This window comes from Atractosteus spatula, chromosome 8 (genome assembly GCF_055471065.1).
Source record: "Atractosteus spatula isolate fAtrSpa1 chromosome 8, fAtrSpa1.hap1, whole genome shotgun sequence".
NCBI lineage: Eukaryota > Metazoa > Chordata > Actinopteri > Semionotiformes > Lepisosteidae > Atractosteus > Atractosteus spatula.
The window spans coordinates 62,705,202-62,730,159 of NC_142713.1; the positions used below are offsets into that span (position 1 = coordinate 62,705,202).

The following is a 24,958-nucleotide window of genomic DNA, read 5'->3' on the forward strand; positions in this document are numbered from 1 at the left end:
GACTTGCCCTGTTCTACTTTGAAAATACCTGTGAAACCGGTTTGTTTACAAACAATCTAGACACAGAGACTCAGACAGTGGAGTGAAATTCGGCACAGGCAGCACTCCCCAGGGGGAGAGAGAGAGATGCGAAAACCGCGTAGCGCCAGGCGAATGCACAATATTAATGTTGGACTTTCAGGCTCACATGGATTTGCGACCTACACCCTGCGGTACCGCTGGGTACATACAGTACGAACATGTTGTGATATTTAGAAATATAAAAAATGTCAATATAATGCCAATAATATTTGCTATTTTATTTTTCAAAGAAAAGTTTGTTAAAAGAAAACTCATAGCGACAGCCGGGTTTGAACATCCGACCTCAGGGTTATAAATCAGTCACTTAAGCGATCACTCCACTGAGGCACTCATGTGACATCCACTGAAACAGCCACACACATATCAATGGAAAGTCTTGTACTACTGTTGTGCAACAGTACATGAATATAGTTATACCGTTATTAATTTATTTAGATACGCGAATCCATGTTATATTCCCTATTAATCCAATTCTAAAAGTATGCTTTTGCTTAATCCGATAACGAGCGTATTCGCAGAAAAAATTAAAACAATCACTTTTCACAAAGTATATAAACGTACAGTAATATGGTCAGAAGGAGCATGTAAAAACGTTTTGAAATAACCACATGTAAGACTTTGATGCTTAAAATGTTTAGGGAGAAATGGAATACTAAGTGTTTTAAAGAAAAAATACACACAATACCAGCAATATACAGTTTACATAATATGTTTATGTTCCTAAATTAATATCGTTTATGACCTTCAGATGCGTTATGCTCCTATTCTTTTTATGCTCAGCTACTAAAATTTCCCTTTTGTGGTAAAATTCCATATAAATATTCACTACTAAGCGGATGAAAATGTGCACAGTAAAGAGATTAAATGATTAAATTTTTCACTACCAACCAATGCACCACGAGCGCACCTGTCGGTCATTTTGGCCAGTCAATCACGTACCGCGGTGGTTTGTGGGTAGATGCGTGCGGTTAGGGTTTGTATCGCGAAATATTAATGGCTGCATCTGTATAGATTAAGAGACAAATTACAAAGAACAACAGTAAAGTAAATTACCCAGATTTTTTAATGAAACAAGCACATTGTGAAGTGACAATACATAAAGAAGCAATTATATTTTGGTATTGTACATAATATCAATAATACTGTACAGGAACAACTTTAAAGAGAAAGCTTCATAGATTACACCAGTGAATGCACGCATAATTAAAAACATCCTGACAGCAAAGGTAACAGTAGGATGAACAGCATCTAAAAATGTCTAAAAACATCCTTCTCTTTTATCTGAAGATTTCATATAGATCAAAGTTAAATTGTAACGTATCATATTTGCAATATCAAAAATATATCAATGGGTCTATTAACTAAACAAAAACATACAATATCAAATATTTACAGTTTTAGTAAGCTGAATTAATCAAATAATTTATATACACAAAGTTCCAGATTGTCCCTGTAATAATATACATTTCAAAAATTTTCTGAACATGGAAATGTGCTTACAGAAAGGGTCGTGCACTTCATAAAAGATCATTTTGTTTTTTCAGCAAAGATAAACAGCTTTGAGAAAAGTGTAGAGTTCTTCTGTCCATCGGTACATGAATGTTCTGATTCCTATTGCCTCCCAAATCGCTGTGAAGGAAATGACAATCAGCTCCCGAAGAAAAGACCGGATGGGTGAAAACCAAGAGACTGAAACACAGTTATTTATCCCAGAGTTTCAAATCCAATTTCTCAGAAAACATTCTGGTTTGGGTTGGTAATAGAGTTTACTAAAGGGCATCAGCCCAAGTAATGTGTCCCCTGAGAAAGACGTCTGTCACTTCTCAGCATTTTGGTTTTTCTGTGCTTAGCGTAAAGGGAGTTGTGGAAACTGTACCGGGAACATTGTGTTAAAAGAATCAATTGGTTACTGTGAGGTATCATTTGTATTTCTCTGTATATAGAACGATCCGATTCCTACAGCCTACATGGTGCATACCGTGAAGAGACAATGCGATGCGAGACACTTACAAGCTAGTTACTGCTTTGTCTCTGGACTTTGGGAACGATGCCTTGAGTGGATTCCTCAGGACTGGGTCGCTTCACTGTGGTTAGCACACTTGGAAGGTGCCCTCTCCCTAAGATGATCAGAAATATTATTTTGTCAAAAATCTACTCAGTTTGTCTTCTCCCCATTAACAGAGTTAATCACTGAAGCAGTTCTAACCAATGTCCGATTCAGCCCTTTATCTATCGCTCAATGAATAATGTCATTATTATTTCGCGATCATTAATAAGATCAATATTTATTACAATACTACAACACCCCAAATGGAAGTTGGATGTTTCTTTTGATTCCAAAAAAATATGCAGCTATAGTTACATAAAATATCCAAATCATTACCATAAAATAAAGGAAACAGCAATACTTAATTATTCAGCTTCTGTTGTAAAAGTAAGGAGCAGAAATCAAAATGTTCTGTTTCTGCAGTAGTTTGTTACTATGGTTTGCATTTCACAGAGGTTTATGGAGGTCTGTTGTCTGCCATTGCTGTTTCCATGACGACAAGAGTACATGGTTCTTAAAATTAGAGTTGGTGTTAAGTGATAGGATATAACAATACATGAATCCATTCCCCTCAACCCCATGGATTTGAGAGAACTGTACTGTTGAGTTATAACTAAGAGCTTAAATTCTATTCTATGTTGTTGTACACATTCACATACTCTGACAACTGATGGCATAAACAATTCAACATTTCATAACACTTGTAACATATAACACACCTAATGACCATATGCTCTGTTAAAATCATCAACAAATCTGTCAAAAGACCAGCAGCTATATCACCCTGCAACTCCCAACTGGCAACCTGGTCAGCTGTGAGCCTGGTCAGTACCTGGATGAGACCACCTGGGAAAAACTAAGGTTTCTTCTGGAAGAGGTGTTAATGGGGCCAGTGAGGGGCGCTAACCCTACGGTCTGTGTGGGTCCTAACTCCCTAGTATAGCGACGAGGACACTACACTATTAAAAGGCACCGTCCTTCGAAAGAGAAGTAAAACTGAGGTCCTGACATTCTGTGGTCATTAAAAATCCCAGGGCGTTTCTCTAAAAGAATAGGGGTGTTTCCCAAATTTCCCATTGGCCTTTACCAATCACGGCCTCCTAATAATCCAAATCTCTGAACTGGCTTCATCACTCTGCTCCCCTCCCCACTGAGAGCTGGTGTGTGGTGAGCGTTCTGGCGCACTATGGCTGCCTTCACGTCATCCAGATGCACACTGGTGCTGGTGGAGGGGATCCCCATTACCTGTAAAGCGAGTGGAGTGTCCAGAAATACGCTGCGTAAGTGTAAGGAATTATTAAAAGACCAATATTTTTTCTACAACTTTTAATGGGTCATTTAGCCTCAAGTTAATTTTGCCAAGTTTCTGCATCTTTTCTTCTTTATTTCAGCTTCCATTGGGTATTGGCATTTTTGTGCAATGGTACAGTGCTTAAGAGTCACTTATATATATGTGTGGTTTCATTGTTTATTCAGCTATTTCTAGTTCTTTACAGGTCTACTGACTTAAAATAGATATGAAAAAAACGTACCTTGTTGTAGTATCACACTTGACACTTGCTGTGAATCTCCTTGTGTATAATGCACAATGGTACTTCCACGTGTGTAGCCTTGAAAATAATTTAACTTCAGGTCACATGCAGTACATCACAAAAAACTGAGGTTACTATGCATTACAGAGACAAATCTATTATGTATCAATCTACTAAGCAACAATGTTTTTTTTTCAACGTTAAATTTAACTGGAGTAATAACTAAAGAACTTCAAAGACCTTTTAGATTCCATGAATGAAATCCATCTTCTTTGGTTTCTCCCATTTTTCTTGATTATTTTAGTATCCTTATTTTAAGCCCTCCTTTATAAAACATTCATTGTGTACAAGTGCTACAATGCTGAATGAAATGTATAGAATGTTTAATAGATGTGCCACGCTACTCGTGATTATCAGGGTCTTATGATATTCATTTGGTTATTGCGCTGATCAAACACCAAACAAAAATAAGTTCCAAAACTCAGTCCTGCAGAAATGCTGGGTGACAGAAAGTGGGTTTTGTTCATGTGATTTTAAAAAGAGGAGCACCCTGAAGAGAGAGATCCCCTCTTGCTCACCTTGCGGCAACAGGTTGCTGCCAGCCTGAGAGTCCCCTGAGGAGTACGAAGGAAGGGAACTTCTGCCAGAGGGCATCTGATATCCTGAATGGAAAAAGATTTCCCGGGATTCACATAAAAACCATGAGAAATGTTACAAACAAGAGGAAAAGGCCATTTGGCCCCGTCTAGCCCATTTGGTAGTTAGTAGCTTATTGATCCAAGGATCTCATCCAGCTGTTTCTTGAAATAAAACAGGACGTTGTCTTTAATCACACATCTGGTCCATACTTCCCCAGACCCCAAAGTTACAGAACAAGATTTAAACCCTAAAACCCACAGAAATGTAATTCTGACTTATAGCTTTTTTGGAATTTATATCCACTTGCCTGTCTGTACTCACTTGATATCTAAGACGTTATCTGCATTTTAATTTAACACTAAGAAATCAGGTACACTGAAATTAATTTTACATTCTCATTTGCAAGCAGAAACTGTCTGCAAAGTAGTCACGTAACGAATGTCACGATTATAGTCCCCCCTCCTTAAGGGTGCTCCAGCCCTTTCACTAAGACTTTATTCTCTGCACCTGTTCCCTATTCCCAGCCCACCTTAAAAGCCAGGCGCTGACGCTCATCCGGGCTCTGCATCTGATTTCCATATCGTGCGAGTCCGGGACCAGGAGGCGCCTGGTCCTGTTAAGGTTTTAACCTCTGTTCCCGTTCCCGTTCCTGTTCCCCGTCCGCCGGTTCCGACCCGGCCTTCGTGGTTTTTAACTTGTTCTGATGGATCTCCTGGTTTTGGACTTACCCTTGCGTTTTGGATTATCCCTAAGGACTACTCTCTCGGATTGTTCGCCTCGGCCACACCTTCCCCGTGCACCAGCGCACCTTGGACACGCCCCCCTGTCTTCAGCCCCGTATTCCTGCATGACGTTTCCCTAGTGTTCCCCCCACTCCGTCGGACTGTGTCGTCCGCATAGGGTCCGGAAAGAACTGTTCGTTACAACGAAATGCTATGCTCTTATCTAACTGCTGCATATACTTCTACCTGCTTTGTCAAGAATTAAGCAGTTCTCTCATTCCCACACAGCTTTGACAGCCTTCTTAAAACTGAAAATGTAAAGTATGGCCCATTTACAAGAGTTTTTTTAGAAGATACCCCAAAAAGTAGAGAAGATAACATTTCACCTGTGGTGCCTTTTGGTATGTGGAAAAATCAGAGTTGGACTTAATTCCAAACAGTGTTTAATTTAATCTTTTCAAGTTCCATTATTTTATTATGTACTTGTTCCTTTGTAGTTCATGATACTGTCAATGTAGCACTGACACTGAACTGTCAGTTCAATGCTGACAGATTCCTTCCTGAACATTTTTCTGAGAAGTGATCTAATATAATAGGTAAGAAATATAATATCTTGGCCTACAGCACTGTTTAGGGCACTTGATCACTACACCTTTCAAGTCCACAAAGGCAGATGGGCGCCTTCAGTGTGTTACAAAGCTCTGACCAGTAGAAGTGTTTACTTCAAACTTATGAAAAAAGGTTCCTCTATACCTACATATTGTTATTGTGCATTGTGTATTGGCGTTCTGTAATATTAAAACTGTTTTATTTGTGGAACTTTACCTTGCTGTTGCAACCCTCTGTGAGATTCTCCATGTGAGTAAGACAGCGCAGTGACAGCCTGTCCCTCCACTCCTCCTGCTGAAGTACCTGCAAAAACAGGACAATTCTGTTAAATGACTAATCACTTAGTTCAGCTGTTCCAACCTATGCTTCAGTACCCCTCATTTAACAGTACCTTTGGAAGGTGATGGGCAACAGTACTCTTAGGAACTGAATTGTGAACAACTGCATTAAGGTTTTGAAAATGCAGAATTTTGTTATTCTGGTGTTTACACGGTGATGTGTACAGAACCTGTGCAAGAAGCCTATTACTCAGATTGAACCTAAACTGAAGACATTCCCACCACTATTTTTGAAAGAAATAACATAACTAACCATAACTTCCAAATTGTCATTTAGCATACTACATTCTTAATGTGGAAAAAGCAAACACTTTAAAATAAACTCTTTTAAAAAGTCACACAGTCATGAGGTTTTAAAACCTGCTCTGAAACCAAGTGGCTTATCGGGCTCCTTTTAGAAGTATTGTTGCCGAGGGTCTGAAATGCATGAAGGCAAATGACCGTCGGTGCTAACTGTCCCGTGAACTAACTGGACTGTGGCGAAGGGAAGAAAGATCACCTGCAGCATTGCTGCTGTGCATTCCCTCCCCAGAGGAGAACCCTGTCATCCCAGCAACTCCACTGCTGTTGGGATTGGAAGGCACAGAAGCAAGAAGGCCTGCAAGACAAAACACAACAGGCAGGAGATCATAAACGAGTTGGAAAACCTGGTAATGCAAGAACACGTAACGCACCTTATTCACGAATCAAACACCTGCTGCCACATCCCATGATTCATTAGATAAGACTTGTTAAAAGCGAGTGGAATACAGTGGTGACAACAAAAAAGTATTTATTAACAACCAAACATGAGCTGATGGTACAACTGATCTGGTGATTTTAGATCCACATTTATATACACCTTAGGGCAAAAAACAATCCAAAAAGTAACAAATAAGGACTTGATTGGCTTACCAAGTCCTCTGTAACACGAAAGCTGCTGGTATATCTGCTTCATGCGCTCGATATTGAGGCGGCTGGCCTCGGCGTGGTGCACCATGGGTTTGGGGTAATGAACTCCTATGACACATTTTGCTGCTTTTTGGACACTGTCAGGCGCATTCCAAGGATCGTAGATGTACTTGGCAGGAAATCCCCTCAGAACCGGCAAATAACGTCTAGGAAAATGTCATTATAAATGAAAATGGTATTGTGTGTAGCTATTGCGATTTAATAACAGAAAAACAAACTGTTTAAACTGGATTAGGCATTCTACCCATTACATTACCTGATGTAATCGCCATTGGGGTCGGTCCTTCTCCCAAAGCCCACTGGACAGTAGCAGTGAAAGAACTGCTGGAAAAAGGAGCTACAGGACAGCCACATCCAGCTGCCTGCATTCACACTCCAGTCTGCATCCAGGAGCAGCTCCTCAAACACCTGAGGACAAAGACAGCCTGAGATACAACCTACACTGGAGAAAGATAACCAGCAAGGGAGCAATTTCACAATCTCCATCTTGTTATTAAAGGAGATTTGTCTTGGTCTACCTGCCACGCTGAACTGGATATTAATATACAGTATGGTATAATTAATTCACCATATATTGACATACTTCACAAACTGCGGACACAAACGGTGAACGTTTCTTATGATCAATTATATTGGTCTTTTTAAAGATTTGTGCTGTTCAAACTAAAAAATAAAAATTTGCAATCTAAATGAGGGATACAAACCCACCACACATTGATGTCTTGGTTTAGATTTACAGAAATATTCTGAATTATTTTTTTTTATTTAGACATTTCTTGAAGAAGCCCAGAGTCTTGGGCTTAAGCAATCTGCTTGGAAAGCCTCCAACAGCCTCTAACAATCCTTTCCTTAAGAACCCTGTGCCTCCTAGTTTTGATCCTACATTTCAAATTGCGATCCCATATTCTTGTTTGCTCCAGAGAGTAATACAGTTTTCTGGGCTCATTCTGTACCACCGAAGTCTTTATATGTTCAGATCACGTCTCCTCTCAACAGCCATCCCCCCCCCCCCCCCCCCCAGACTGAAGAGATTTAGCTTAACTTTTCAGTATTTGACAATCACCTGAGACTAAGAATCGCTGTTGTTCAAATTAATTGAATCTTTTTTTTGAATGTCCTCAATCTGTCACACCATTTTGTGGTCTGGTCACCAGATTCTGAATGAGGTCCTATGAGGTCACTGTACGGTTTGAGCATAGCAGCATGGCTCAGAATTCCACAACTTTTCTACATACTGAAGATTTCCATGTGTTGTTTTTCTATTGCACCCAAAATAGTCATGATGAGGGCATGGAATATCCTCCGCCAGTGCCAGCAGCACACTGTGCCTGCCTATCCCTTACCTTCATGCCCTCCTCCCAGCTGACCCACAGGTCCCCGCGGGTCAGGAAGCAGGCCACCGCGTGCCGGGCCAGGTGGTGGATCCAACCCTCGTGTCGCAGCTGGGTCATGATGGCGTCGATCCAGGGGAACCCCGTCCTGCCCTCAGCCCACTTGGCCAGAGCCTCTGGGTTCTTGTCCCAGGGGATCTGCACGCAGATGGGGTTCCCCTCCATCTTGTCGAACCGGGGGTTGTTAGTAGCTGCCGTGTAGAAGAACTCCCTCCACAGAAGCTGCCCGTAGAGGGACAACGGGGGCGAACTGTTCTTTTTCACCTGTTGGCACACGCAGAACAGGGATTACAAACTGTTCCACGGCACTGTACGCACCTGACAACCACACCCCTGGAAAGTCCTCAAAATAATACTCGGCACAAATCTGCTACACTATTTAAAGTTTCATAGAAAGTAGGTTTAATAATTCAATGCAGAAAACATTTCATGAAACCATTAGAATTGTGTACCTGATCACACCTACTAATTTCCCATAATACAGATGGTTTGCTTACATGGTAAGGACATGGAAATAAGTTTTAAATACATTCATAAGCCCTACTGTATCGTGGTAATTTGCTGCGTATGTGAAAGTTTAAGTCAAATCTGTACAATGTAATTATTTTATTCACCACCACAATAAGGTTTCCATGAAATTAAGATAAAGTCGGCTTCAGACAATGCTCTAATCCCTGCTCACCTTTTTGTACAGGTCTGTCAGTTTGAAGTAGAAGAGGCGGCAGGAGAGGCAGCCAAACCGCAGGTACGGACTCAATCCCGTTGGACTCGCGAGGAGGGAGTTGGCATTCATTCTGGGCCTCTCGAAGTTGGCTACCCACGCCTGAAACGACCGAAAAACATTTCTCAGTGAGTTCTGTACAGACATTGGTAAAAACTGTGCAATAATACAAGTTTAGGAAAGAAGGGTTATTTAACATGCAAAAAGTTACAAATTCTGATCTAATTTAATTCTGATCTAAATATCAGCCTTCTGCACTAGTCTCCCTCAATCACTGAATAACGCATAGTTCGGGAGCGGGAAAGGAAGCTTCATTTTGGTGTCGATGAGAACATAAGAAAGGCTGAGGCCACGCAGTCCATTTAGCTCTTTCATTTTTGTTTTAGGTGTAGTGTTTATATTGTCATTGTCTCGTATTGTTGCTCATTCTCTACACATAGGAGCACATGTTGAGGTTTCCAGATCAAAGCCTGTCATCACCTTTCTTTCTAAATGTCTTTCCAATCGAGTGAGAGCCTCCGTTTCTCCTCCTGGCCAGACAGCAGAGGACAAGCCTTCCGTGTCAAAACCTGTAAGTACAGAGGCCAGAAAATAATGAAATGCAGAACTCAAAGCACACTCACATTTAGGGCTATGACCTGCTGACCCACATCTAGGCACAAAATAACTCAGAAAAAAAGTCATTTTGATAAGAAAGTACAGATAAAACTAGATGCAGTACATCACTAGGAAATGTGTTTAACCATTTTTCTAGATTGTTTTCTGAAATTGAGAAGATATGGTGCAATATTCCTTAGCAAGTTCATTACAGAAGAACTTAGAACCTGCTTAGATAATCTTATCAAACCTTTAAAAGATAGAAAATTTAAAACGAATTTTAAACCACACAATTAAGAATAAAAAGTAAAAGGTATATGGGTTTATGAAATGTTCAGTCCCTACTGGCAATGGAGGACTCACCCAGTTCCTCTAAAGATGGGACCCCAAATTTCTCATCATGATCGTCTGACACTGGAGTTGTGCATTTCCCCATCACCTCTGCAGTGATAGGCTCTGCAGGGGTTTCCAGAGGATCCATTCGACTGATCAGAGTCTGGAACCTCTTGTATGTCAGAGGTGGCTGCCCTCCATTTAACTCAATAATCCTGAAGAGAATTAAACACAACACTTATTACATTGTACACAGACAACAATATGCATAATGCATTTTTAATATGCTCAGAAAACCTGATGGGTTGTTAATTAGATAAATGATAAATGCAAAGATTAGCAGTCAAGCACATACTATTAGATCAGTCTCACAGTCCTTTCACCGAGATAGAGAAAATACCACATGCTTTGCAACAGTATTTCCTAGTACAGCATGACTTAAAACATAAGTATCTGCCACCATCTACTGGTTGCATCTGGTATTGTCGGCATTCAGAATCTTTCATACAACATGAACCAGCTTTTTACACATTTTTACATATTCTGAAATAGAACAAGGCATTACAGAAGAAAATAATTTGTGCATACAGTGCTTACAGAACCTCAACAATATCAGATTCTCTTATATATTGAGAATATAGGTGGTTCTCTTATCCAGAAAAACGGCTTACTTGTCTAAATCATACAAGGTGTGCGAGACCCGCACGATGACCTCCACGTCAGCCTCACTCGCCAGCTTTTTAATTGCTGCATCTCTCTCTTTTCCAAAAGGCTCAGAGTCATACTCAAACGACAGGCGGTTGATGTTCCATTCCTGGAGAGCATAAAAAATTAAAGCCGATTAAAAACAATCAAAATAAAAATAGGTACTGCAGATTTTTAACGGTAATGCATTGAGCAGAAACAAACTCGAATATCAGAAAGAAGCTATATTACGCAGCATCTGAAAATATCAGAAAATCACAGGTAAGAATACTACTTCATGAAGAACTAAAATATGAATATACTCTTTGTGAAATGACATTAAACTTGTATTTTATTCATTAATTGTAACAGTGATTTACTCAGACAGGACTATTAAAACTGTCCATTTGTGATCATGGGCACTAAATAAGATGACAGCCAAGCATTTTGTCTGTCATAGGCCAAAGGAGCCTAAATATAAGCCTTTTGTTACAAAGTAGGCAGGCTGCTTTGCTAACACACGAAAGATAATTGTCTAGTTTCTATATAACAAAAATTCAGCATCGCCTCAAAAGCAACTACACTTACCAGAAACACCCCAAGTACTATACATGCCAAATATCTTACAAAGAAAATAAAAGAGCACCTTTTTAATTTTAGAAACCTAGTAATAGAACCTCAACTCCAAGAACAGAAAATGTGTTCCTGAGAACATCTTATCAGACTAATAAACAGTGAGGCACAGACTGCAAACAAGTGGGATATTTAAGACACAAGGGAGCCCTTCAGGTTCTGTAAATACCACAAGCAACAGCGCTGCAGCCATGCTTATTTAACCCTGGGCTTTGTTCTGCATCTTCCAGCTCAGCTTCGTGTGGAGTCTGCTGTCCTTCCTGGCATGTGGGGGACCTGTATTCCCAGGTGGAAGTGGGTGGGTTTCGGTCTTGGCACCCTTGTGTTAGGAATGCACCTTGAAAAGCCTGGGAAAGACATCCGCTGGCTGCCCTCGGATGACAAACAGGCGGGAATTCAGCTTCCGAAGGCTGGCATCAAGATCTTCCAGACACTGAAGTAAAAACCTAAAAACATGGAATTAAGAAATTACAGGTCCGCTAAATCAAAGAATTTGATTATTTCAGCGGTTCTATCAGGGTTTGGAGTGTTGCCAGTTTTGAGCACACTTAACAATTCTCTGCCAGCAAAACTCGCTAAACGTGTAAATGAGTAATAGATAACGGCTTATATGATTTTGCCTTGCAACACAAAAGTACATTACCAGCAATGAATAGGTATGTAACGATTGTTTTGTCTTTAGACGGTGGATACTTTTGGACTATCTTTTTGTCTTTATAGAAATGTTAGCTGTGCACACGGAAAGTTGAAATATGGCACCAAATACCTTACTTTCCACCGTGACCAAATAATCCATTCACAGTGCAAGTGAAGAAATTTAGCCTACTAAATATGCAGCCCTTCTGACATACCCCATAGCTATACATAAATATAATCACCTCCTCAAAAGTGATCATGCTCATTACCAATTAACATTAGGGAGCCCACTCTATAAAACCTGTGTAATGAACTGGAATGAAGCAGCCTTATGTTGAATTTCTATGGCTCGGTCTTTGTAAAATCTTCATCAACATGCACAAAAAAGCCAAAATTCCCATTACCACTATGCACTTAAATAATGTTTAAATGTTTTCTTATTGAATTCAGAACATTTGACATCACCTTTAATTTCTGAGCGATTTTTTCATCTTACAAATTACTTTAAACTTAAAAAAAATGAGAAAACAATGAATTCACTGCACAGTGTCTCTCTTCTCACAGTTTCCCCACTGTCGCCAAAACAAATGTAATACTGGAGACTGAAAATACACCAAGTCCTGTCCACAAAACATGGTGAAAAGAGTAAGTGCAGTTGATGAACAGGAAAAATACCAAACGACAATGGCACAGAAATTCCACTTAAATCGTTAGGGAGCATGCTGTAGGAAAACTCTGGAACAGAGTGGACTGAATTTAATCAGAGACTGTTTAAAGTGGGAAAGGAGCAACATGTAACATGCAAGCAGACACAATGGTGTGATTAAACGGCACCAACAATTTTAAAACAGATTTAGTTCAGTATGCCTTCACCTTTTTTCCTAACCAAGTATCATTACTACCTTTTATGTAAGAACTTCTCATATTAGGGACTGAACCTTGTTGCAATAAGCAGAACAATAATGATGGTCACAGCAGTGTCATTAACAAAGGGCTGTCCATTTTAAAGGGTTTTCTCTTTAACCATGTGACAGCCCATTGAACTCAGCACAACCCGTTTCCATTTCTTGGTTAAAAACACTGAAACTGCTCATTACAAACCCCAGCCCGAGCTGCTTAACACTCTACATCACAGCAGCTGAGAGCCTGACCTCATCAGTCCTTCGAGGGGAGGTTACAGGTGACGCCGATCACTAATCCCAGAGCTCGTTTAACTCGCATTTCAGTCTGCAGCCTCACAGCTGAGCCCAGAGTGGATTCTTTATGGCTGCAGGATTTTACTCACCATCATGTGATGGTGAAGAAGATGAGATGTGCAAATATTCTTTTCAACAGAAAGGAGAAGCATGTAGCATACTGTACAATGACTAAAAAGACAGCGCTTAAAAACATAACAGTTAATAAGAAACAATTATACTAATCTCAAAGGGCAATGGATAGTTTTCCCTCAATTGGGGATCTAATGAAGACTCAACAACTGCTAACTACCATTTGAAGTGAGATGGGCAGTAGGGAAAAAAAACATTAAATGAATAGTTCCAGTAGGGAGCTGCGTCAGCATGTGTAGGCTACAATGGAACAAGTAAAGGTTTATTCCATGCTGAAAAGACACACAACGTTTTGGCTATGGAGCCTTCTTTAAATGAATAGCCCTACATATACAATAGAAATGACCTACAAACCTAGTTCCTGCTTTTAACTGCCTCCTGGTTAGTGCACTAAAATTCATGACATAATCAGTAAGGCATCTGAAGCTGTCTGATCCAGAGCTTAGGAATACTATGATATCATGACATAAGACAAGCTGATAGGCAGCTTAGTGGCATGAAATGTACAACACGTCCTCCAAGTGTAATACTTATGTTTCTGTTTAGCTAGGGCAACATTCAAACCATCTTAAATACCAGCTGGAACAAAAAGAACCTCTAGTGTCAAAGTTGAGTTTTGAACACGCATCAAATGCTTCAAAGGTTCCACATCTTCATATTTTCAGAGAAAAGATTTGCGAATCCCAAAAATAAATCCGGAAATTTCATGTCTTACCATAATAGCCTTCTTGAATCAAAACCAGTCTTAATGCACATATCCAATAGGGTCTATAGTAATTAATTTCACATCTCTACAATCAAAATTACATATGAATAAAAAAAAACAGAGTAATTAAGGTATAGGGGATGTGAAAAAATGACTACACTCCTAATTCCATTAGTTCAATTAAGGGAATAATTAGAATTGGGTGTTTAAATAATTAAGTAGATCCTGAGGACTGAGTTTGGAAGGCTCCACAATATATAAAGATAAAAAACACTGTCACCATTCAGGAGTGTGGAAAAAAGTAATGCCATAATGTAAGCAAATTCCTGAGGACCTCAGAAATAGTTACTGACGCTTATCAGTACAGAGGTTATAAAAACTTTTCTTAGAATTTAGGGCTCCACCAGTTCACTGTTAGATATGAATGAAGATGAAGACCACAGTCACTGTATGCAGCAACAGTCATCCAATCACAAGGTAACAACAAACCAGAAAATAATCAAGGAAGTTACAAAAAAATCCCAGAGTTACATCTCTGGAGGCCACTCTCACATTGGCCAATTTGACTGTTCATGACTCAAATAATGACCGAAGAAGGATAGCAAGGAGGAAACTAATTAATATGGTATGAGGGCTTTTTCATAGTGTAAATTGTTCATTCCTGTATATGAGAGAAATAGCATGAAACCACAATTCCCTCAAACTAAATATTTTTAGCACCGTGATGCATAACAGTTTCCCCCATTGTTAGTTTCACCATATAAATTGATGCATTTGTTCTGAACCAAAACATTATAAACCAAACAGGATGCTAACTATCGCTCAGCAAAAATTGCAAATGCATAATTAAGAAAGGGTAGAAATATAGGTCACATCAGTTACATAAAATGAAAATACCCAAGAGTGACTTACATAACATCAGTAAAATGAAAATTAAAGAATGGAATTCCCAGTATAATGCACTGATCCAATTCTGTTATTGATAATGCAGCGATTCATACCAACTCAACATATAAATGAGCCCAATGTACAGTAGGGAGAGTTAAAGTGCAGAACTGTATAACACACTAGTAAGGCCTCATTTACATCACTTGGGTCACCACATTCTAGAAAAGACATGCTCAGGAATTGGGCCGAAGAAGAGCAACCAGATACTTTTCAGGGCTCTGGGGAACATTCAACACTGTGGCTGAAGGAATGGAACCTTTTCAGTCTTGAACGGAGTACAAGGGGATCTGATTTACAATTCTCTTCGGCCTTTATAAGGTCAACCAAATGGAGCTGTTTAGAACAAAGAGTAAAACAGGAATCAGAAAATGCACAAGCAAACTAAATGGAGTGTATTTAAAACCAAGAGCAAAAGTTTGGATATGTGGCTTCAATAACATAGCTGGGTAGCATTTTTCTAGGCTTCTTTCAGGTAATAGCGGGATGAGATTCTTGAATCCATTAAGCACCTACTGTTCTCTAACAGTTCAAATCCTCACAGAACACAAATTTTGATTAATTGTAATTAATTTTTTTGGATACTGTGCCAAAAATGATTGAATATAGATAGAGCTCCCATTCCATAACACCAGTAAAATTAAAAGTTATCAATTTTAACTCCATGCTAATGGGAAATGAGTCTTTCTTCATGTCTGTGGACATTTCTGAAGGAGTAGGTACTCTATGCTGCAAGGTTAGAAGGGCTCTAATTCATTTTCCAGATGTGAATTTCTTCTTTGAATTACATACCTACCAGAACATCCAAAGAACCACAAATACCCGACAGCCACAAATAAACACCACATAACATGACTGAATTAACATAACATAATATGAATTACATAAGAAATGTGTTTGGCAAGAACATTTTTCATGGAAGCCAGAAGAAAAATTCAGAGCAAGCCAATAATTGTTTGTGCAAGGCTCCTAAAGCAAAGCAGCTGTGACAAGCAAATGGTATAGTGAACTTTTTTCTTGGATGTCAGTATGTTAATGTAATTTACAATCAGACATGTAGGAGACCAATAGAATCATTGTTACAAATCCTGCCTACGAGCTACAAATCTGCTTGGCCTTCACCACTATAGTGGCTATGGAACTGACTGGGTCACCACAACACAGACAGCTCCAAACCAACACCGATCAAAGTCTGACCTAGAAAGTCCAGTGAGGTGCAGGCTGTCTGCACAGGCCTCACAAGTTAATCCATGTGGCTGGGTGCTACAGTAATAGCACACACGTGTTTTTTGCACTGTCTGGGTCACAGTTGGAGACAGCAATCAGCAGCAGAAAGTAATCTCAAACTACAAAGAATAATAAATTATGGCAAAACTGAAGCTATATTTATCCATTCTGCCATTTCTGACTTTTATTATACTGCAATCTCTGGGCCAATGTGTTAAGTGTGCCTTGAAGATACTTTAAAACCAGGTTGCTCCTAAAATGCAAGAAATGTTTTTGATATGCAATTTAAAATACAAATCAGAAAGAATCAGATCAGATTCACATGTAAACCAGTAATTTCACAGTCGGGAAGACACCAAAGTGTTGATTTCCTCCTATAAACATGATCTTTTAAGTACAATGTAAACACTGAATGTGACACCATTCAGGTATTATAAATTTCAAATAAGTTGCAAATTGTACAAATGTGTCAAGATTAGTTTAATAAAAGAAAAGATCTTGTCTGAAAGTTTGAACTACACCAAGCACTAGCAGAACTCCTGGAAAACATCAGCAGCCTTGTTTAGTTTTCCACACCTCAGCATTTTCAGGTCTTTTCTAAAATGACTATGACACAAGCAATCATTCTGCTACACGTTTGCCTGTCAAAGTCACTAAAATAGCATTGTGAACATACAAATCAGTGTTTGGATCCACAGTCCAATAATGATGCGATGGTTCTCAATGAAAGCTTGAGTGACATCTTCCCCCAAAACACAATTTCCTCTTCCTCCCACTTCAGTAAACATGAGATGAATTGTTTTACGATACCACAGTTGCACTGGGTGGTTTGCAGAAGTAGGTCAGCTGCTCTAACAGCAACAAATTGTATAACCACTCAACGACACAGTGCCCTACTTCCTAGTGGCTATGTGAGTTATGCCATCTATTTTCTGACTAGGTAACAGCCATATAGTGGAAACCTACAGAGACATTCACGTAGTGTGAAGTCTCCCAGAATAGGCCATGTTTAGAATTTCAGATCTTGCACCGCACTATCCTGGTTCTACAAAAAGGGAAAAAAAAGTTTCACAAAAAAGGCAGCATGAAGTCCCTGCAGGCATTAACCAGCCTATCAACAGTACGTTAAAAGGAAAAAGTCAGTTAACACTGTTATCTTCTTGGAAATTAATGAAGCGACAATTTTAGAACTGCAATAGCTTTGAATACTTGACTGCTGATTCTGCACTGTTTAAATTCACTGTTATGTACATTAAACGGTTTTACAATGACTGTTATACCAATACATTAATTTATGTAATCGTTGACATAACACATTTTTCTATATATTTCCCTGTTTCTTATCTTTGCACAGAATCTCTTTGAACAATCAAGTTTTTATTACATTGCTGTAATACAGTGATCACTGCATGTTGATACATTTTTGTATCAAGATGCCATGTTTCTTTGCTGACTGTTTGATATTTATGTAAAAGTACTTCAATTCTTACCCCTTTCATTTTCAAGTTCTGTTTCAAAATCCTAACAGTACATCTTTAATGATAAACCAACCCTTTCAAGCACATTAACCTATCCTGATGTATGCTACATCCTTCCCAAGTGTACAAAAGAGAATAACCTCTTTCACCTAAATAAACCACTGTAAACATGACTCCAATTTAAAGTGTTAATCTACAGCAATCCCCAGTAAAACCTGAAATAAAATGTCTACTGAAACAACCTGCAATAAGACACTTCTATGTTCTTATTTGAATAAGGTCCTCACAAACTAACATCCGTTTAGCTCCTGAGACACCAAGAGAGTGAATCAGTTTCTGTCTTCCACTGAAACAACACTCAACCTCCGTAAAAACATTTGTTTCTAAATCTAGCACAGTAGAAATGATTCAAGTAAACACTTCAACTGCACTGTTCATCGATGGGTGAGATGTAAACAGAATACTTGAATGTTAAATGTCAAAGAACTATGTGTACTACCATTTCCAGGAAGCTACGGCTTCACTTTACAAAATTAGATCCAGATGGTATTCAAGCCAAAAGTGTAAGAAGAAATGGTTCAACTCATATACACCATTTATTTTTGGATGTTTGTGTTAAACACGCATGGCCAATCCTGACCAGGTCCTTGGAGCCTCCCAATCATATAGGTCACTCTCGCTATACAAATCCATTTAAACTCTGTTCGATAAAATTTAGTAGGCGACAAACTGGTATACACCAACACAAACCTGATTCCATCCCTGCTATAGATAGAAAAAATAACTTTCTTTGGAAGCCATTACAGATACCCAGCTAGTCCTAATCAATTGTAAAAGCTGCTTTCACCTAACATAGGAATTTCACTCTACTGCAAAAATTGACTAAAGTTCCTGTTCTTACCAGACTTCCCTGTCCAGAATCAGACCTCTGTCAGGGCCCAACAGCTGTGAGGCAGCTCTGCTAACCACCACACCAACTTGCAATTAATGCTCAAAGTCACAGAATTAAAAAAAAAACCCAGGAATTGTAATTACAACAAATACCTATAGTAAGATCCATCCAGAGCATTAATGAGAAACTGACACCTCAGTGGTTTAATTCAGCAAAACAGTGTTATCATTTGGTTCTATTTTATTGCGTATTAAAAAAATTTGAACAAATTTATTGTCATTTTGCTTTGTCCCTTCAGTAAAATTCTGTACATTTCAGCAGAACCATACAGAGTAATGACAAGAGTCCTGTAATGCAGAAGGCAAGAATTATAATAGTGACAAAACAGAAATTTTACTGGTGGACTGCAAATCTTAGCCAGATAAACTTAGAGGTCTCACAGCAACAGTGATGGCTTCACCATTCTCACGTCAGCCATTGTCAGGAGTCTGGGAGTCACACCTAATCCTCCCCCGTCCTTGGAGCCACATGTGAAAAATTAAATTAAGATTTGATTAAGACATCTTTCTTCCACCTTAGAAATATTGCCCGCATTAGGCCATTTTTATCAATGCCCGATGCCGAGGGCCTGATCCATGCCTTTATAAGATCAAGGCTTGATTTCTCCAACTTTTTACTGTATGTGGTCCCTAACTCTCTTCTCAACAAGTGGCAATAAGTTCAAAGCTGTTGTTTTGAACAATATGTTGCAGCCAGCAGCCATATCACCCTAGCACAACTGGCAGCCCACTGGAGCTCAGCAGGTGTGAGCCTGGTCAGTACCTGGATGGGAGACTCTTGGGAAAGCAAAGGCTGCTGCTGGAAGAGGTGTTAGTGGGACCAGTAGGGGGCGCTCACTCTGCGGTCTATTGCAATGCCCCAGTATAGTCACGGGGACACAATACTATAAGAAGGCTCCATCCTTCGGATGAGACGTAAAACCGAGGTCCTGACTCTCTGTGGTCATTAAAAATCCCAGGGCATCTCTCGAAAAGAGTAGGGGTGTTACCCTGGCATCCTAGCCAAATTTCCCCTTGGCCTTTACCCATCATGGCCTCCTAATATTCCCCATCTCTGAACTGGCTTCATCACTGTGCTCTCCTCCCCACTGATAGCTGATGTGTGGCGCACTATGGCTGCCTTCGCATCATCCAGGTGGGGCTGCACACTGGTGGTGGTGGAGGGGAGTCCCCATTACCTGTAAAGCACTTTGACTGGAGTGTCCCAAAAAGCGCTATATAAGTGTAAGCAATAATGATTATTATAAAGCTCTGCATCTAGAGTACTGACTCACACCAGACCCGGGCAGCATATCACTCCTTCAGGTAAGACTCTACATTGGTTGCCTATAAAGTTTTTGTTTGAATATGTAACTTGTTCACATTTAAAGCTCTAAACACTATGGCTCCATCATACATCTCTGAACCTCTGCATGTTTACACTCCCCCCGTAGGCTCAGCTCCTCTTCTTACAGTCCCCAGGATGAAATCACGGGCTTTCGGTGACTATATCGCTGCTCCTGTGTTGTGGAATGACCTTCCTCAGACTTTACAAGACACAACTTCTTTAACTCTCTTCAAATCTAAACGTAAAACATACCTTTTTATCAAAATCTATATCTGATTGCCTACAGTCAATTTGTAAAAACTGTCCCCCCCCCATTTACTTTTACTGTAGTTTTCTTGTCTTTTTCTTTATTCATGATGTACAGCATCCTTAGGTTTGGAAAAGCATAGAAATACTAACTTAGAAACGAATGTAAGTGTCCAGTTTAGCCTGAGGCAGTTATCAGTATTGGTGAATCATTATTTTAACACGCGTGCACTAGCGTGGAAGACACTCCATATAGCTTCAGCTTCAGTAAAATATTGTAGTTTTCTTGCAAGTAGAAAGGTATTTCAGAGGTATTCCAAAAACAGATGTAATTCTAAACAGCTAAAGAAAATGTGTTATTTTTGTCTTGATCAGAGTTGCCCGCGTGTGTACTGTGATGTGCTGAGGCAGAAATTCCAAAAATTATGCCATCTGTTATTTAAAATGAATACCATTAATTTAGAAGAAGATATTGCTACAAAGTATAGTGTTACACTAAAGGTTTAATTAAATAAGTATATTTATATAATTATATAATTGACTGGCATTCAGAAAAGAGTACAGATAAGGGGTGATAGTGGTACTGGGAGTGATGTGAGTAACAGAGTACCACAAAGACCTGTATTAGGACCACTGCTCTTCCTAATTTAGATTACTTGCGTATTAAGATTCTGCCATAATCAGAAAGTAGTAAAGTCTACAGATGATATAGAGAAGACTACAAGAGGACCTAATACTAGCATTCAAAATGTCAGTCCAGCAGATTTCTGTACGCTGAACAGCAAAACAAAAGCCAGAGGGCACAAGTTTAAACTACATGACAATGCTTTTAAAACTGAGACGAGGAAGCACTAGTTTACTCAATGGGCTGTGGGAGTGCGGCAAACAGTACCCAGTCACGCTGTTGATGGGAATTCCCTGGTCAGATGATATTCTTGAATCAATTAACTACTCACTACCAAGCAAGCTAGATGGGCCAAATGGCCTCCTTATAACAACACAACAGGACGATTTGAAAACACTGGCTCAAAAGAAATTCAAGACTGTAAAAAACAGACAGCAGATGATGTTTAATGCAGAGAAGCATAAAGTCGAAGGCTAGAAAAACAAGCAATAAAAATGAGAAGGGAAATATAAGAAGCTGCTTATGAGAAATTTGGTGGCTATGCTCACATCAGTTTCAGCTTTGATGCATCTTTGTGAAGTCAAGTTGAAACTTTTCCCAGAAGTCAATTAGCAAAGCTGTATGTCTTGGGGGGGGAGCACACAGAGGAAACCCATGTGAACACTGGGGGAACATGCAAACTCCACACAGACCGCACCCCAGGAATTGAACCAGAGACTCCAGCGCCATGAGGCAGCAATGCTAACCACTGTGTCACTCCCCCCATTAACATCAAACAAAAACCAAAAGCAAATGGAAACTAAGAGAAGCGAAATTAAAACCGAGAACAGGAGGCACTTCTTTAGCCAAAGGGTTATGGGAGTCTGGAGCAACATGCTCAGCCACTTCTTTCAAGACATGGCTGGATAAGAACATTAGATCACATTAGATCAATAAGCTAGGAAATACAAAAAAACTAGATGGAAGGGCTGAATGACCTTATTCAAGAGAAGTAAACAAAAAGTTTCCCGATCCTCTTTTTATTATGAACTTTCTGAGCTTCTGCAGAAGTAAAACACCATGATTTTTATCATAAATGCAACAAATGATCAAATTTTGCTTCCTTCATTTTTACTTTGTTTCACACTTCAACATTGCTTAACCCTTGTGCTACACCATCCAGGCACACACATTAACAGCACATGCAATATCTTCATGCAATGAAGCAACACTATTTTAAACAGGCTTCAGCATAGTGCCCTCATCATGTTTCACCAAATCTTCTTTGTACAGTACACTTGCATGTCAGCTTATTTCACAGTCAAACAGGACCAGCAATTATGCAGGTCTATATAACTTAATTTCAGTCATGTAATTTTATAGGATTTCTGCTTCAATTAATTTGTTGCATAATAGCATTTTTATTAATTATTTTCTCTTGGCAGATATACAGGCTTCAGGCCTCCAGATGACGTAGACATTTATTACAAAGTCCACACTTTGTGTTTTTTCCATATTAGGATACATTTTGTTATCCAATGTGAAGAAACTGCTGCATTCATTAAGACCAAAGTAATAACATTCACAGCTTGCTAGTCATTTTTTAAAGGAACACACCTGAAGTGTGTTACACTTGAAGAAGGCTCCACAGCCGAAACGTTGTGTTTTCTTTCTTCTCTTTTCAGCATGGAATAAACCTATTACTTGTTCCTTTGAAGCCTACACATGCTGATGCAGCTACCCACCTGAATTTTTCAAAGGAAACTGCATTTATCCATCCAAATTCAGACAAACTTAGATATAAGATTAATATTATATTTTTTCTATTCTTTAAAAGACTCTTTAAATGAAACTGTCTTAAAAACATCCGAGATCAAGCTATCGTATGTCCAAGGTAATATAGTATTCGAACATGAAACAATATTCCTTGACAGCTCATCATTTAGCAACCCAGACATCACTTAATATGTCACAATACTTTATAAATACACTCAGCCCGAAGCAGTAAAATCTAAGATCTAATCACTTGGCTCTTTATAACATTTATAAATACAAAAGTCAAATCCAGTTCTCAATGGTACACCACCTATTGTTAAAACAGTTAGTCTGTAAAAAACAAAAAAAAATGGTTGTGTCGTCAATATATTTGTTGTTTGCAGATGAGACAACTTTGAGTATCCCAGGGCGAATTCTGTTGTCATTAACATCAACATTTTGCACTGCATACTTCTTCATTCTTAATTACTGATTATTATTCCCAATAACAAGAATTTCTTACAAGTGTACTTCTAACTGTCACACAGAAGACGAAAAACTAAAAATAACTTCCATATTGCACGTGACATAACCTTCTGGTGTTTCCTGGTGCATAAATAGGAGACACTTAATTCAAAACTATTGTAAACTTGTGTATTATTCCACATACAAGAATGTAACAGGAAGAGCCTCACAAGTGTAAAAAAAATGTTATACTTTAGGGTTAGTGGGTAGCGACTAGACAATGCTAATACGATGCCTGACTGATTCACAGCATTGCACAGCTCTAACAGCTAAGACAGCAGATTTTGATCAATAACTGCGCAGCAAAAATCTAGCGTCTTCTTTTGGGTACGTAGTTAAATTTGCATATAAAGCAATACATTAAGCAGCTTGATTCATTGTTTCTCGTTGTTAATTCGACAATAATGTTCTACAGCTCCCAAGGTAGAAATGCTGTAAACAACTTTCTTCGCCCCAGCGCGAAGTTCTGTAGCTACAGGAGACGTGTCGCAACACACAAAGCGCACAATCCGAGAGGTTAACGTGGTCCCGGAGCACTAGGAATGCAAACACACAAGGAACAGCGCACATCCGCAACACAACACAACCGCACATGGAGCACCTCTCTCGCGCGTTTTTAGTAAACAAAAACAAAAAGTTTCAAACGCGGTTGATCGTCATGATGTTTTTTCAAACCCTCTCACCTCCAGCGGTTGATCCCGACGTTGGACGACCCCGCGAACCAGGGGTCCAGTATGTAGACGCAGCGCAAGCTGGCGGCGCCCTTGAGGGACTCCCGGAGCGCAGGGCTGTCGTGCAGCCTCAAGCCCTTTCTGAACCAGTGGACAGTGTTCACGACCATTACTCCCTGCGGCGGTGGAAACACGCTCTTCTGAAACCACTACTCCTACACTACCAGGGCCTTGGGTGGCACGTCAACCAGACACCACAGAGCCGGCGGGTTTCACTTCGTGCTCGATGTCTTCCCTATTCTTAGTCTACCTGAGTCGAAACAGAAGCGGTCAGTTCGGAACGGCGTGTCCCAGGCAGGAATTAACCCTGTTCTAACAAAACTTTTCCCATGGAATTGTAAAATCCAGAGAACGCCAGCAAAACCATTGGGGCGCGAATCCCAGCGTTTCGTCTCCGTCACGACACCCGCCGAGCCCAGAGACGATCCGTCAAGGTTTGAAACACCTGAGGGGGGGAAACAAACACAAACTCTGGCCGGCCCTTTTCTAGATCGCCGGTTCTGTAACTTCTTTCCCACACGGGTCCAAACGCCAGAAAATTGCTCGTTTGCTTGCTGAAAGTGACACACGAACTAGGGGCTGAAACTGCCCTTTCCTGAAGGCGATGACGATGATGAAGGTGTCAGTTCACCGTCTCCCACAACAGATCCTTTGCCTGCAACGACACTGGCCCTCTCTGTGATTATCCGGGTTTCTCACAGCCATCCCTTAGAACCCCAGCGTGCGGAGCCGTAGTGTGTATTAATATTTTCGGGCTGAAGACCACACTGCTGGCTCTTTCTGTTTCTCGGCGCAAGACTGCGACAGTCACCCTCCTCTCCGGCCACGTCAGTCAAGCGCCCTCCCTCCGCCCCGCCCTGCTGCTACGCAACCGCCACTCGCGGACTCTGATTGGCTGCAGCGGGAGTGACGTCCCTGCCCTCAGTCACGTTCTGGTAGTGTGATGCCATGGTCACAACGCAGCCTTAGCGGGAATCGTCCGCTTTTTTCCTATTCCCTGGCCTGAATTCTCTCCGCCCCGGCCCATTAAGGCCCGCTAGCCACCGTTCAAGCGCTCCACGCTCATGGGCGAGGGTTTTAACCCAACACTAGGCATGTTGTTATGGCGAATCGTTCCGGCCTTCCAAGTTCCGCCCTGTTCGCCAGGACGCTCTCCCATTGGTCACGGTCCCAGGACCCGGATGAACACGTGAAGCAGGGCGAGACGAAACCACCGTGTCT

General features: G+C 40.1%; 1 protein-coding gene across 1 annotated transcript; it reads right to left on the reverse strand.

Annotated features, from left to right (window-relative positions):
* Positions 1–1,126: 1,126 nt before the first annotated feature.
* cry1b (cryptochrome circadian regulator 1b) lies at positions 1,127–24,706 on the reverse strand. The gene is made up of 15 exons (XM_088923020.1): positions 23,690–24,706; positions 11,616–11,724; positions 10,633–10,775; positions 9,992–10,176; positions 9,512–9,600; positions 8,993–9,133; positions 8,263–8,574; positions 7,176–7,327; positions 6,863–7,065; positions 6,468–6,566; positions 5,847–5,933; positions 4,239–4,322; positions 3,661–3,738; positions 2,092–2,198; positions 1,127–1,710 (listed from the first exon to the last, which is right to left on the reverse strand). Exons 1-14 carry the CDS (start codon positions 23,845–23,847, stop codon positions 2,095–2,097), a joined length of 1,944 nt encoding a protein of 647 aa, XP_088779146.1. The 5' UTR covers positions 23,848–24,706; the 3' UTR covers positions 1,127–1,710; positions 2,092–2,094.
* Positions 24,707–24,958: the final 252 nt, after the last annotated feature.